At 35.9% G+C, this 15,632-nt stretch overlaps 2 protein-coding genes across 2 annotated transcripts in view; one reads left to right on the forward strand and one right to left on the reverse strand.

Moving 5' to 3' along the window:
* Positions 1-1,294: 1,294 nt before the first annotated feature.
* LOC106771877 (leucine-rich repeat receptor-like protein kinase PXL1) lies at positions 1,295-5,213 on the forward strand. Its single transcript, XM_014657890.2, has 2 exons — positions 1,295-4,291; positions 4,504-5,213. Exons 1-2 carry the CDS (start codon positions 1,603-1,605, stop codon positions 4,914-4,916), a joined length of 3,102 nt encoding a protein of 1,033 aa, XP_014513376.1. The 5' UTR covers positions 1,295-1,602; the 3' UTR covers positions 4,917-5,213.
* Positions 5,214-5,638: 425 nt separating this feature from the next.
* LOC106771876 (probable inactive ATP-dependent zinc metalloprotease FTSHI 5, chloroplastic) overlaps positions 5,639-15,632 on the reverse strand; it is a 29,705-nt gene continuing 19,711 nt past the window's right edge. The window contains exons 12-19 of the mRNA XM_014657889.2: positions 12,941-13,123; positions 12,619-12,738; positions 11,542-11,727; positions 11,336-11,410; positions 9,746-9,805; positions 9,568-9,675; positions 8,758-8,838; positions 5,639-5,982 (exon numbers count right to left, since the gene is read on the reverse strand). Coding sequence (XP_014513375.1) covers positions 5,920-5,982; positions 8,758-8,838; positions 9,568-9,675; positions 9,746-9,805; positions 11,336-11,410; positions 11,542-11,727; positions 12,619-12,738; positions 12,941-13,123 — 876 coding nt within the window. The 3' untranslated portion in view covers positions 5,639-5,919. The remainder of the gene's footprint in view (positions 5,983-8,757; positions 8,839-9,567; positions 9,676-9,745; positions 9,806-11,335; positions 11,411-11,541; positions 11,728-12,618; positions 12,739-12,940; positions 13,124-15,632) is intronic.

The raw sequence follows: 15,632 nt of genomic DNA on the forward strand, positions 1-15,632 counted from the left end.
TAATTTCAAAACTATTATGTAAGTGAACATTATCGCGTTAAAACAAAATAATACTATTAATACACTATGGATATAACTAACTTTGGCCCATCTAGATATTGACTTACGAAGTATATTCATTAATTATTTACTTTTATTGTGTTTGTATGATATACTATCATTCTGAACGTTAGAGTATCTTTGCAATCACCCGAATTGATAAAGTAAAAGATTGAAAAATTTAGGTTAGAATGCCTATTTTTTTTTTTGGCCGAAAGGTAAATATAGTAAATGTAAGTAGATATACTAAATTAAATTAAATAAATAGTAAAAAAAGAAAATAAAGATTTAAAAGATAAAATAAATTTTTTTGTTAGAATTATGGAAATGTATTGGGTGGCCATAAATAAAAAATTGTTGGGTCTGAAATATGATTAATGGCGGTGGTGGGCCTGTGTCTTGGTCGTGGAGCCATGTGGGGAACCTTTCAAGATTCGAAATTGGGTACAAAAATAATAGTGTATGACGTAGTTGTAAGCATTAAGCAGCTTCTTTTTTCTTCCAATAATGAGGAATCAACTACTGTTTCTCTTCCCCAATTCACATGCCTTCCAGCCCTTTCCCTTTTATTGTTTATGCCTCCAATTATTAATCTTTCATCTTATAGCTTCATTAAATTTTATATCTATCACAACACAATCTATAATAATTAGCATAGAGCCAGATGTACCCATGTGGTGCCCATAGAATGGGACACATTTGCTTTATCAAAGGGAATGGGGTTTGGTAGGTGCAGACAATCATTGTCACATAACACATTCCCTACTAAAATACACTTCTCTACCTTCTTTACACACTCCCCACCACAAACTTCCAAACCCTCTTCTTTCCGCCCTGCTTTTACATACTCAATACCTACTTTCCAACTGCTTAATCATACAATTTGGCATAATAAAGCAACATCATTCTTAATTACTTGTACTTCTGTTAACATAACGATACTTTGATAACATTGTTTTATAATGTTTTAATATCGTCTACGTGTTATTATTAGATGCGTCTATATTGTTGTTTATAATTATTATTAATGATTCAGATGATGTTAAAATATTGTCAAAAAAATATTGTCAAAGTATCATTATTATCTCTTGTAAAATGTATGACTACTTATGATAAAATTAAACTCCAAAACCGATTCAACACCAGAGATAGATAAAAGACGCTATATAGATACCTTAGTTATATAGATCGTTTACCTAGGTACAGAGACCCCAGGTCCAATGTTTGATTAAAAACAAAAGTGGTGGTGTTACCATTAGCAATAAAGAACAGTTGGATCAGTTAAACTACTCGGTTGGGTTGACATTATAAGCAATTCTGGAACACATTCTGTGCATGTTATGATGTCTAGGGGATTTCAAATGAGTCCAAAGATTGACAGTGATCAGTTGCACATGATTAGGTGGTTCAGATCCCAAGTACCCACGTATATCCAATAAAATAATTGCCTTTTGGCTTATCATTTATCTGTCACTCATTAGATTAACTATAAACTAATTTGTCTCTCAGAACTTCCTATAACCTTCCCTTCTTTCTCCTTCCCTTCACTCCTTGTTCCCTGATATGCAAAATGCAACAAGATTAAGAGGATCCAACACCAAGAGAGCAACCACCAAAATGCAAACCCACCTGCTGTTCTTCTGTTGTTACATTGGCCTCTCACTGGCTTTTACTGAAGCTGCAGCTGATGGTGAACTGTCAAGTCTTCTCTCAATCAAAGCCACTCTCATTGACCCAATGAGGCATCTGAAGGATTGGCAAATTCCAAGCAATGTGTCACAATCAGGAACACCCTATTGTAACTGGACTGGAGTTGGTTGCAACTTTAAAGGCTATGTAGAGAGTCTTGACCTCTCCAACATGAACCTCAGCGGTCGTGTTTCGGACCACATTCAATCTCTTTCAAGTCTGTCTTATTTCAACATAAGCTGTAACAACTTTGCTTCATCACTGCCCAAGTCACTGTCCAACCTCACCTCTCTCGAGAATTTTGATGTGAGCCAGAACTACTTCACTGGCAGCTTCCCCACTGGTCTTGGAAGAGCTGCAGGCTTGAGATTAATCAATGCATCGAGCAATGATTTTTCTGGTTTTCTTCCTGAGGATATTGGAAATGCAACCTTGCTTGAGAGCCTTGATTTTCGAGGGAGCTACTTCGTGAGTCCAATCCCCAGGAGCTTTAAGAATTTGCAGAAACTCAAATTTCTGGGCCTTTCAGGCAATAACTTCACAGGGAGGATTCCAGGATATCTCGGTGATCTAACTTCTCTGGAGACATTGATTATCGGATACAATTTATTTGAAGGTGAGATCCCTGCAGAGTTTGGAAACCTGACCAGTCTTCAATACCTTGACTTGGCTGTAGGAAGTCTCAGTGGACAAATTCCAGCTGAATTGGGTAAGCTGACAAAACTCAACACAATTTACTTGTACCATAACAACTTCACAGGAAAAATTCCTCCTGAACTTGGAGACGTAACTTCACTGGCATTTTTGGACCTCTCTGACAATCAGATCTCCGGAGAGATTCCGGAAGAACTTGCTAAATTGGAAAACCTGAAGCTCTTAAATCTGATGACGAACAAACTAACTGGACGAGTACCAGAGAAGCTTGGTGAATTGAAAAATTTACAGGTGCTTGAGCTCTGGAAAAATTCCTTACATGGTTCTTTGCCACCAAACCTTGGTCAGAACTCTCCTTTACAGTGGTTGGATGTATCCTCTAACGCACTATCTGGGGATATCCCTCCAGGTTTGTGTACAACTGGAAATCTCACTAAACTAATCCTCTTCAATAATTCCTTCACTGGCTCCATTCCAAGTGGACTTGCCAACTGTTTGTCTTTGGTACGTGTTCGGATTCAGAACAATCTTATTTCTGGAACTATTCCAGTTGGCTTTGGAAACCTCCTTGGCCTTCAACGGCTAGAATTCGCAAAGAACAACCTCACTGGGAAAATTCCCTCTGATGTTACCTCATCCACATCGCTCTCTTTCATTGATGTATCTTGGAACAACTTTGAGTCATCTCTTCCGTCAGATATTCTTTCTATTCCAACCCTTCAAACCTTCATTGCCTCTCATAACAATTTTGGAGGAGATATCCCAGACGAGTTCCAGGACTGTCCATCTCTCTCTGTATTGGACCTTTCAAACACTCATATTTCTGGCACAATCCCCGAAAGTATTGCTTCTTGTCAAAAATTAGTCAACCTTAACCTTCGAAATAACCACTTGACAGGAGAAATCCCAAAATCAATCACAAGCATGCCCACTTTATCTGTTCTTGATCTTTCCAACAACTCATTGACCGGTAGGATTCCTGACAACATTGGCAATTGCCCTGCTCTGGAATTGCTGAACTTGTCCTATAACAAACTTGAGGGTCCAGTACCCTCAAATGGGATGTTGGTGACCATAAATCCTAACGATCTTATTGGCAATGAAGGTCTTTGTGGAGGCATTCTCCCTCCATGTTCTCCAAGTATGGCTGTGACAAGCCATCGAAGGCGCTCACATGTCAGACACATCATAATCGGTTTTGTGACTGGCATTTCAGTGATTTTAGCTTTTGGTGCAGCATATTTTGGTGGTAGATGTTTGTACAATAGATGGCACTTATATAATAACTTCTTCTATGATTGGTTCAAACAGAACAATGAAGATTGGCCCTGGAGACTAGTAGCATTCCAGAGGATCAGCTTCACTAGTAGTGAGATTTTGACTTGCATGAAGGAATCAAATGTTATAGGAATGGGGAGCACTGGTATCGTTTACAAAGCTGAAATCCATAGACCTCACGTAACCGTAGCAGTGAAGAAATTGTGGAGGTCACGAACAGACATAGAAGATGGAAATGATGTGTTGAGAGAAGTGGAACTCCTAGGGAGACTTAGACACAGGAATATAGTAAGGCTATTGGGGTATGTACACAACGAAAGAAATGTGATGATGGTTTACGAGTACATGCCTAACGGGAATCTTGGAACAGCACTACATGGTGAAGAATCTACAAGGTTGCTTGTTGACTGGGTCTCAAGGTACAACATAGCTCTAGGAGTTGCACAAGGGCTCAACTACCTCCATCATGATTGCCACCCACCAGTTATTCACAGGGATATCAAGTCAAACAACATACTCCTTGACGCAAATTTAGAGGCGAGGATAGCAGACTTCGGGTTGGCAAGGATGATGATTCAAAAGAACGAGACAGTTTCCATGGTGGCTGGATCATATGGATACATCGCACCAGGTTAGTACTTAGCTCTCCTTATTTGATTAGTAATTAATTTATTTATTATGTGGTGCAAGTTGAAACACGCTTATAATAACAACACCGAACGTAATAAATTTGATCTAGCGTGGCAGTTTATGCCCTGATTTCTGTTTTCGTAACTTCTATCTCAAACAAGTGAAAGTGAGATACAATAGATGATTAACTTAATGATTGTGTTATGGTTTTAGAATATGGATACACTCTGAAGGTTGACGAGAAGATTGACATATACAGCTATGGGGTGGTGCTTTTGGAGCTTCTAACTGGCAAAATGCCTTTAGACCCTTCGTTTGAAGAATCTATTGACATAGTCGAATGGATACGGAAGAAGAAAAGCAACAAATCCTTGTTAGAAGCACTGGATCCTGCCATAGCTAGTCAATGCAAGCATGTCCAAGAAGAAATGTTGCTTGTACTCCGGATTGCACTTCTATGTACCGCAAAGCTTCCCAAGGAAAGACCACACATGAGAGACATCATCACAATGCTTGGTGAGGCAAAGCCAAGAAGGAAAAGTGTTTGCCATAATGGGGGTCAAGAAAGCAGTAGCATGGAAAAGTCCTCTGTCCTTACCACCTCCCCTGCCATAAGTCTTTTGTAGCAACAAGATGTTTAGTAACGAGAAATATAATTTGAATTTTGTAGCCTCTGAATTTTTGATGTATGCTTTGCCTGCGTCGACCAAAATTTCTATCATATAGTAAATACATGTATTTTCGGTAAGATATTGATTCTTTTACTCCTTTTCAATTGAGGAAGGAAGGGCGATTTCAGAATCGCAATCAGATTATCAACAGCATAGTAAAATGTGCTTAAAGACTGTATACTGAGTCGTCGACTCTCACTCCATTTTCATTACCGTTTCACCATCTCATCAATGACATGTATAGTTTGCAAACTTTTTCTGGCCATTATCCACTATTAACTAGAGATTTCTCTTTCACTATTGTCTTAATGCACGCCGATCGTTTATCAACTCCAAATTCTATCACTGGTTCTTTCCAGTTATGCCTTCATTTTCACTAGTTCAGCAGTCGCATAGTAAATTAAGGAAGAGCTTCAGTGCCCCTAATGTCAATGTCGCAGCATGACAAGTTAGAAACTATTCCGTAAAATTTATGCTACACTCAAATTGTTTCTAAATAAAAAAAGTGACAAATGATCTACTTTGTTTTCCACAATTATGAATGTGTCATCATAGATATTTCGAGTTATTCCAAGCAATTTGAAAGAAAATGCAATCACAGCCAGTACACCATCGAGTTCTGCTGATTCGTTCTAGTATTCAAAGTAATAAAGAAATGTTAATCAAGCAGAAGTGTATTGGATAGGAAGTCCAATAACATTAAAATAAACAATTAACGTTACAATGATAAGGAAAAAATATTGTGATCCAGTTGACATCAAGAAAAGAAGGCCGAGAAGGAAAACTGTTATCTCTTCTCATCCAGACGAACATAGGCATGATATTAGTGTATTTTGTATCCTAAACTGTATACATTTATCGAAGTATAAAATGACAGATTGCCCTCCAAAAAAATCAGTCATAAAAATAACAGTAGCCGCACCTCAAATTGTTCCGTACCCTACACTATCCCACTAATCTAGGATGCTAGTAGAGCACTTCCTGGTGCATTTCCTCTTTCAAGTAAGCTGACAGATGTTGGCTGGAAAACATTGATAGAAACAATAGTGAGATTAGTCCATTCCTAGATGAACACAGCAATTCGGATATTGAATAAATTATACATGTGATACCACTCTTTAGAAACAATATTACATGATGCATACAAAAAAAAAAAAATTAAAGCCCCCTTGTACTGTGGATGTTGGTTTGAAACTCAAGTTGACATGAATTTCAATCCATAAGACTACAATACATCCGAAGAACCAGAGGCTAAAGCTACTCATTACCAACAAAAGCAAAACCTTTACAAGGTTAATATTGGCTCCCTTTCATATAAAGTGACTTGCAGGGGTAAAAAAACCACTGCGGTAAGGTTGTGTTGGTTTTAACGTATAAGAGACAAAAGAATAAAAGGGAAACTGATATCTTTTATTGAGCATAAACAAGAAATATTTATACTACATAATTTGTAACTGATTTTTAAAAAATATATGCTAAACTAATTAATTTAAATAATGCCTAATATCTTCCTAAAAAATAGAATATGAATATAATTTTATAACAGCTTTGACTCTTTCAACCACATGTTGTTTGAGTTACAAAATTCCAATACTCCTCTTTGACTCAAAGTCAGCATACTTTAAGTCTTTTCATCCTTGTCCGTATCATCTGAAGTTCCTCTCCTTTTGGAAGTCTTGATCACTTCTGGTTTCTTTATCTTTTCAAGAGCTGCGTTTAACTCTAAGTTGTCAGCGTCTTTCACCTTTTCAGTATTGCCTTGTTGCTCTGCATTTTTAGCTTTTGTTTCGGGAAGAGTTGTCTTAGGATGTTTTTCTTCTTCCAATTTTTCTGGTTTAATTTGACTTCAACCAACTTTAACACCCACTAGCTTTACTTTCTTGCCATTCAGAGATGGGATTCTTTTAGGTCTTCCAACATTATGCAGCTTGTTTGTTGCTCTCCATTTGTCTTTTGGAAAATGCAACCTCGTTTGTTTTCCATATTGCAAAGTTGCACATACGGATGATTTGTCTTCCAATTCAGACAACCCTTGTACCTGCATTTTATCTTCAACCTTGTGCACAACAAATTGCTCTTTATCAATCAAATTCAAGGCGAAGCTCTTGCCTTTCATTTGAACTCTGAACAACTCTTTATTATCCAAATCTTTAATCATGCAGCTTTTATCTTCAAATAAAACTTTATAGCCTTTCTCTAGAAGTTAGCCAACACTCAACAAGTTTTGGTCAATTTCAGGAACATATAGAACATCAGTAATTAATTTCAAACCTGTACAACCTTTGATCGCGATGGTTCCTTTACCCTTCACTGCTATTTTTGCCCCGTTTCCAATCCTGACATTTGTGTTGTAGGTTGCATCAAGATCTTTGAATAATTTTTTATCGTACGTCATGTGGTTCGTGTAACCACTATCAATTAGCCAACTTTCTGTTGATCTTGTAGTAGCAAAACAAGAAACAACAAAAAGTTCATCTTCTTCACCGTCTTCGTACATTCTCTTGTTTTTCTGATGACTTGCAAATTTTCTCCACATGCCCTAATTGTCCACATTTATGACATTTCACATCTGGCCTCCACCAACACTCTGTATGTGGATGATTGTTTTTCTTACAAAAAGGACATGATGGAAAAACATTAGAGGATTTGTTATTATTTTTGTGGTTGAAACTTCCTGACCTTTTTTTCATCAATTTAGCTGCCAAAGCCCCTTCAATATGACCTTCTTCTCTCATGAGTCTTCTTTGTTCTGGAGCCTGAAGTGCTGCCAAAAGTTCTGCCAAGGTAATAGTAGAGAGATCTTTTGAGTTCTCCAATGAAGTCAATGTGGCTTCATATCTTTCTGGAATTGTTACAAGTATTTTTTGAACAATTCGAGAGTCAGGAATCTCAGTGCCTAGAAGACGTATTTTGTTTGCAATGCCGAGAAGCTTGTCCGCATAATCTTTGATCTTCTCTGAATCGTTCATCGTCTGCATCTCAAGTTCTCAAATCAGATTTAAAGCTTGCATTCCTTTGACTCTCTCATTGCCTTCATACTCTTCTTTCAAAAACTTCCAGATTTCATGTGCCATTTTCAACGTCATTATTCTGTTGAAAATGACTGGAGATACCGCTGTGAACAAAATTGATTTGGCTTTGGACTTTCGAAGCCTGCTTACTTTGCGATTTTTCATTTGAGCAATCGTAGGATTATCTGGCAAGGAAGCCACTTCGTAGTCTTGTTTTACTGCTTTCCGTACATCATTAGCATCTAGATATGCTTCCATTTTAACAGCCCACATTTGATAGTTTTGTCCATAAAATACAGGTATAGAAACCGTAGTAAACGAGGTTTGAGATTCCATTTTATGTGTGGTGGCTATTTTGTGGTTGTAGGTGTTTATGGGTTGTATCACAGATCCCCCGTAAGATCCTTTTTGCTCTTATACCAATTGTTGGTTTTAACGTATAAGAGGCAAAAGAATAAAAGGGAAACTGATATCTTTTATTAAGCATAAGCAAGAAATATTTATCCTACATAATTTGTAACTGATTTTTAAAAAATATATGCTAAACTAATTAATTTAAATAATACCTAAAATCCTCCTAAAAAATATGATATGAATATATTTTTATTTAACAGCTTTGACTCTTTCAACCACATGCTGTTTGAGTCACAAAATTCCAATAGGTTGCCAGAATAGTAGGAAGATCAAGAGTATTCGGAATAAAGTTCTCCAAAATGAGTTTTGACGTTTTATTCATATCCTCTGTAAGAATAATTGTTTTCAACTTAAGAGATAATAATGTATACCTCACTAACTCGGATTTCACCAAGCGTAAATGGCTCTTTCTCCCTGATTACACCATTATCTTTTGTAATTCTTTCTAAGTCCTGCTAGAGGGAAGATTAAACGTGTTATGAACAATTCAGAAATACCTTCCATCATGTCCAACATGAAATATAAAGTGAACTCGTTGCATAGGCACTTCAATACAAAACTGGAATTTTTTATCTGATGTCACTTCCACTTTCAGTATTTCATGCACAACACAACATAATCGATACTAAATGAAGATATGCACACAAATTTTAATAATAACCACAAAAATGGAACCAAGTGAGTTTATTAAACAAAAGTTTTAATACCTTCTTTACTAAATGAAAAGAATATCTCCAATGAGTATCATAGGTTGGTAACACTCCCACCAAATATAAAAAATTACATTTAGCAAAAATAAATAAATGCAAGCTTAAAACCACATTAATAGATTTTAAAAGGGGTGAGAGAATGCAAAAAAAACACAAGATGAATTTAGGCTTTCAGACGGGTATTTTTCCTAAATTCAAAAAAATTGTCCTTCATAGAAATCAGAATGAATCACAGTTTGCGGTAAAAGATTCAGCCACTGTATTCTGTGTACTTGGAAGATAGTGATGCCTAACGTGAGTTTTACATTGTATTCTCTGTATTTGGAATGACATACTGAATTTACAACGAAAAAAGTGCACTTTAATCAAAATTTAGAAAATATATAGTCAGGTTAGTTTGGGTATTAAAAGACACTGTATGACAGGCAAGCAGACAAAATACTAGATACAGCATCTCAAACACTGTATTACCTTCCCAGTCAAAATTTCAAACTCAAGCAACTCCTCCACTATCTTTTCTAGTACTGGGCGATTTTTCAGCAGCATTTCTCTTGCTTTGAGATATGCCAAATCAAACATCTAGGAACATCACAAAAGATTATATTAGATATTTTTTTATATAAGTTTAGCTTCTGCTAATGCATGATACCTTTTCAACTTTAGCTGCCATCACATATTCATGGTCATCCCCCATGCTTAATGCCGTGACCTATGCCAGTAGAAAAACATTAGAAATAGTCTATAATATACTAATATTAAAAACCAAGGTCAATAAATATGTAACCCTTTGCTACGCAGTTGCTACTGAAATCTTCCATTTGTTCATTTGATCAAAGCCCCTCAAGCAATAGATTTGTTTATCAGATGCAAAGGGCAATGCTCTCCATTCATGAGAGGGACAGATTATCAAATCCCAACCTCCACCAGGATTCTTAAAATAGAAGTTCGCAGATAATGGTTAAATATGTGTTTGAGGGAACCGGTTGACACTGGAATAAATTGTGAAAAATGTGTACCATCTTACACCAAATTATGGAAAATATAAATGAAAAAACAAAGAGTGTGCAATTTGAAAAGACGTCTTGATGGCACATGAAAAAATATAGGATCAATATGAGAAATTTGTTGGGCAATTAATGCATGACATATACTATAAATTGGCTTATAAGTTTAACTCAATCCTACAAAATTGACTTATAATGTGAGGTTTATACCTACTTATATACTCTAAATTGGCCTTATCTCTAATTGATGTAGACTTCCAACACACCTCCCTCACGCCGAGATATATATATATATATATATATATATATATATATATATATCGTGTATAGGACTAGACATTAATGGGTGGTCCGATAGCAGCCCAATAGAGGATGGAATGATATGTCTAACAAATAATAAATCTCACTAGGATAAGCTCTAACAGTAGCTCTGATACTATGTTAAGAAATGGACTTTGATTCTAATACAATCCCATAAAACAGGTTTGAGGTTTGCACTCACATATATACTATAAATTGGTCTTATCTCTAGTTGATATAAGACTTCCAACAAATTCAATTATGCTTCTATTATATGGACAAAAATACTCTCACTTAATTGATATCAATAACAAAGAACACAACTTATACATATGGAGATCAAATCTGCTATAAATAAGAAAAATAAATCACACATTAACTGGAAAAAAGTAACATAGAGATATTTCAAAAAAATAAACCTAATCTGATTCAGATATTCCCCACAACTTGACCATACAAATCAGGACAGTATAACTTTCCTAATTTACTCATATATCCATAATTTACTTTGAATTATAAAATCCTAATGTTCGTAATTGATCCACATTCTATAACTCAGATTCCACATCTCAGCTCTTTTGGGAGATTATCTATCCAACATTACGTTATTTTTCCCCATTTATATAGTCGGGCAGTACTTGCTCTATTAGCAGATCAATAATTATTTTCATTGAAGATATAATAATCTTCTTAACCATACTTAATATTATTGATGCTGTTGAGAAAGAAAGGAGGACATATTAGTGACCATATTGAATATTATTAACCCCATTTGAGAAAGAAAGATATATTAATGGTGTGCTATGTTAAAACTAAGCTTCAAGCACACCTACAAAATAATTCAATCTAACTTTTCAACGATCACACAATCAAGATCAAGAAAGAAAAAATAATTCAACAATAGTAGTTGAAATGCAGATAAGAAAGGTCTATACCGCATTACTGTGGTAGTAAATTGCAGGACTGTCGTCGGGTCCCCACCCATACTGAATGACCATTCGAGTAGCTATCTGTTGTAAAGAAAAGAATGGTCAGAGTTTATACTCACATCCTTTCGTTAATATTATCATTTTCCCAGAAATTAAAATATAAAAAATAATTGGATATTTTAGCTGACTGAATTAAGTCAAATATAAACAACCTCTTGCGCCTGCTGTATCTCAGAAATAGAAAGTAAGTTTTCTTCCCCAAAAGGAAGCAACATTTGGGATGCAACATAAGAACCAAAACAAAATACAAGCTTCTTTTCGAGATATGATCTTGATTCTGAATTCCCATTGATGGAGCCCTCATTTCTTGCTTTTGTGATTTTTGTACATCCAATTCCCTGTATAATTGTCAATAATCTATCAGTAAACAAATATATATGACAAGTCAGTTTTTTTAGTAATAAAATAAGTCAGCTAACTTTCCTCTATTGGCCTTTCCTAACAGAATTGTAACTACAACAATGACTAGGAAGCAAGTTTGAAAAATACAAGCTACCAAGAGTTGGCTTCATATTCATCAAAAATCAGGTTACTGCAGTCTTGACTGTGTTGGTATACAGCAACAGATGGCAGGCTAGACAAGCCAAAGTAAACATACTAGGCCTGACTCAAGAAACCATATTTTACATTTGAAACACACATATACACATTAGCAATGTTATAGAAGCATAAGAGGAATGGAGAAAAACGTAGAATTTGAGAGAAACTTTCTCTTTGGGAATCTTTAAATTTAAAGGTCGGTATAGGAATCCATAAGCCAACTCTTTATCAGAAATACTTCTTTAAAATTCTACCTAGAAATTCAGTCTTCCAAAATCAATCTATTTACTTTCAAAGCATTGTCCAGTCAAGGAATGCTACTAAACATTCTTTATACATTCTTATCATTGTGTGAAATCCATGCAGCCCCTCTAAAAAAAATACTAAAATAGAGGGTGGCTCACAGGTTAGAACACCTCAGATGAATTTTCCCAATAATCAGTGTGTTTGGCAGTAGTTCTCTAGGCTGGTTGTCCAGATTATACACATATAATGTAAAACTCATGGCCTTGTATACATCCAGTCGTCATACTTGGCAAATAACAGAAGCCAACATTAGATGACTAGAAAGCCTTGCTACAACAGCAGTTGAAATGGCCTTTGAAACACAGACTAGAAAGTTTGATAACTAAAAAGCATTGCTATGATATTGACAGGTAATATATACCAGTCTAATAAGTGAGACTAACCTGCCATGATTGAGGTTCAAGCCAAAGATTATCAACAACATCAAAATTGGGTAATAAAAGAGCAGTGAGACCACGACCAGCTGCCCAGACAGCATGTGGAAACTTCGTTTCCTTTGTCCACTGAACAACAAAGAAACATCATTTTAGATATATTTGTAGCAAGTCTATTTTTCATCTTCTAAAATAGAGAAAAACTCAGACTGCAACTACTTGTAAATAAGTGGAAGAAGAAACTCGGTGATAACACAAATGAAAATATGTACAAGGCAAAGCCTTGCTTTGACATCATAATAGCCATTATATGGAGATGACAGTTTCGTACATCAAGTGGAGGGCTCAAAAACTCTATCCCATTGCTTATTTGGCCATATGGTTCCATCAAATCAACAACATTCTGCAGATCTTGTTTTGTCAATGTCAGTCCAAGATGATTCACCATCGCTTTGCTAAACTTATTGAAAACTTTAGTCTTCCGCAACCATGAGGGAACCATAGAGCTGAAAGTCTAAGAAAAAATAATAAATATATTTCACATCATACAGGAAAAACTATCACACACTATGACTATAAAAAGAAAGTGATCAATATGGAGTGATGCAATAATGTTTTCAATTTGCTTCTTCATTCTATCTCTTGATAAGAATGAACTATATGAAAATTTGCAACAAAGAAAGAGACAATAACACGTCAAATGAATTGTATTATTCATTATCTTATTATTGCTATTATTAAGTTTGAATTCAGTATGTTTAAAAGCAGGTCACACACCTCTGTATCTGTAGTATTTTTAGAAAAACTATAAACAAATGTGATTGCAAAATTGATAATCAACAACTAATCAGGGATGATAAGATAAATATTATGTTAATGTGACAAAATCTAATAGCTAAAAACAAATTTAAGATTCGTCTCCTCTTAGCTGGATAAGGAAATTCAGGAGAATAAACTCCTGCTTGTAACCCGTACTGATGGACCCAAGTAGTGTGTAACCAGATGTTTCTCTTGGAATTCGATAAAGACTACCATTTCCATTGTCAGTTAGATATAACTGCCAGTAAGTTATTCTGACAGCTGTCAGTTTGCTAGACTGCCCAGCTTGTTACACTAGTCATATGTGCTCTATAAATATTGTATTGTATCATTTCTTTTTAGACATGAATGAATAGTATTACGACCACTTTTTGACGATAGATGTCAACCCTCAACTGAAAACTATCTTGATAGAATCACAGGGATAGAGTGGAAGAAAACCCCAATCTTGAAGAACATGTTGTGTCTCCAAGTAGCAGCCATCACATTGAAATTAGTGGTGGATATCTCTTCAAATTTCATGTCAAATTTGGATTTTCATGGCTGTTAAAGCTATCTTCAAGTCGAACTTAAAATAAAACTCTTAAAAAAATGTTGCTTTTTAGGGAGCATTTCATTTGTGGTGCTAGCTAACATAGAAAAGAGTTTTCCAACAAGTCTTTGATATTGACCTCTATTCACCGTAGAGCTGCCTTCATCACTCCCTACTCTATGGATTTGTTCTATAGGAAATCCAATGGTCTTGCAATTTATTAGTGTTATATGTTTGTCCATAGTGTTGTAATTTTTTGTACTCTGTTTTTAGTTATTTTTCCGGAGTCCTTGTCTATTTTATTTCATAGATTAGTTACAGTTCTAGGAAATTACATTGGTCTGTAACTGCTCCAACCCTCTCTCAACTGCTATGTAACTTCCTCTCCTCTTTTATATGTTCTGCTACAGAACAGAACTGTAATAATCTTTTAGAGACTGTTAATACAGCCTGCACCTTTCCAGTCACATGACTGCCTTTTCTATTCTCTAATTCTTCAGTTCATAAAATTCTATTATGCTATCAGAGCTATTTCATGATCTCCAATGGCCATTCCCAGTCCCAATTCCCTCCTTTCTCCCTCCCAACATTTTTCCACCACTGCTGCTGAAAAGCTTGATGATTCTGATTATCTTTAATGGAAACAACAAGTTGAACCTGTTATCAAGGCTCATAAACTCCATCCTATGAAGCCCGAATACAGCTCTCGTCCTCCGCTTCCCCACTTCGGAAACGTCTCCAAGACAGACATGCATACGGTACGTGTACAATTCGGTCTGACAGTGCATCAATCCAGACACAGTCCACTCTTTTGATGCGGCAACGGTGATGCGGTCAACCCTTATGATACGCTTAGGACACACGTAGCAGATTCATACTAGTTAGAATCATTTGAATTCTTCGATTCGAATCGTGAATTGATTCAAAAATCTTCCTCTGCGATACATTCATTGAGTGTATCACTTTATAGCTTAGTGGAGCTGGCATGTTTAAATAAAAATAGAGATTCCTTAGCTCCCTCTTAATTAAAAGAGAACAATAAGACAAAGAGCTAGTGGCAACACCAACAATACAATTCCCACAATGGCAATCCGAGTAGCTCCAACAACAACTACAAAAGATCAGAAGACAACTCCGACAAAGGTCCGACAATATATCTGACGACAGCTCCAACAAAGGTCTGACAACAACTCTGATGAAGGTCAGGAAACAGCTCTGGTGGCGGTTCCAACAAAGGTCTAGCGGCAGCTCTGCTGGACAGCAAACGGGGTTTGGCAGCAGTGATAGAACCACAAGTTGGGTGCGACATGGGTGCCTTTCAGGCAACCCTGAAAGAAACTGTAACTAAGATGGTAAAGAAGAAATGTGGAAGCAGGGCTCCTAAGATCAAGTGCTTTGATACCAACTTGAAAGGATTAATATGAAAAAGAAGATTTTTATTCAAATTTATTAATTTGGAACCGTACATCAGCCTCTATATATAGAGAACTCTAACCCTAAAGTAATAATTCCAAAGAGATTCCTAGAATCTTCTAACAACTGCTATCACCTTCTAGTAATACATTTAATATTATACCCACAACTTTTAGTAATGCATTTAATATCCTACTAACATGTTTGTTGAACAGAAGAGAAAATTGGAAGAGCATAACTTGTTAATTGCGAACTTTAT

Source organism: Vigna radiata, chromosome 8 (genome assembly GCF_000741045.1).
Source record: "Vigna radiata var. radiata cultivar VC1973A chromosome 8, Vradiata_ver6, whole genome shotgun sequence".
Lineage (NCBI taxonomy): Eukaryota > Viridiplantae > Streptophyta > Magnoliopsida > Fabales > Fabaceae > Vigna > Vigna radiata.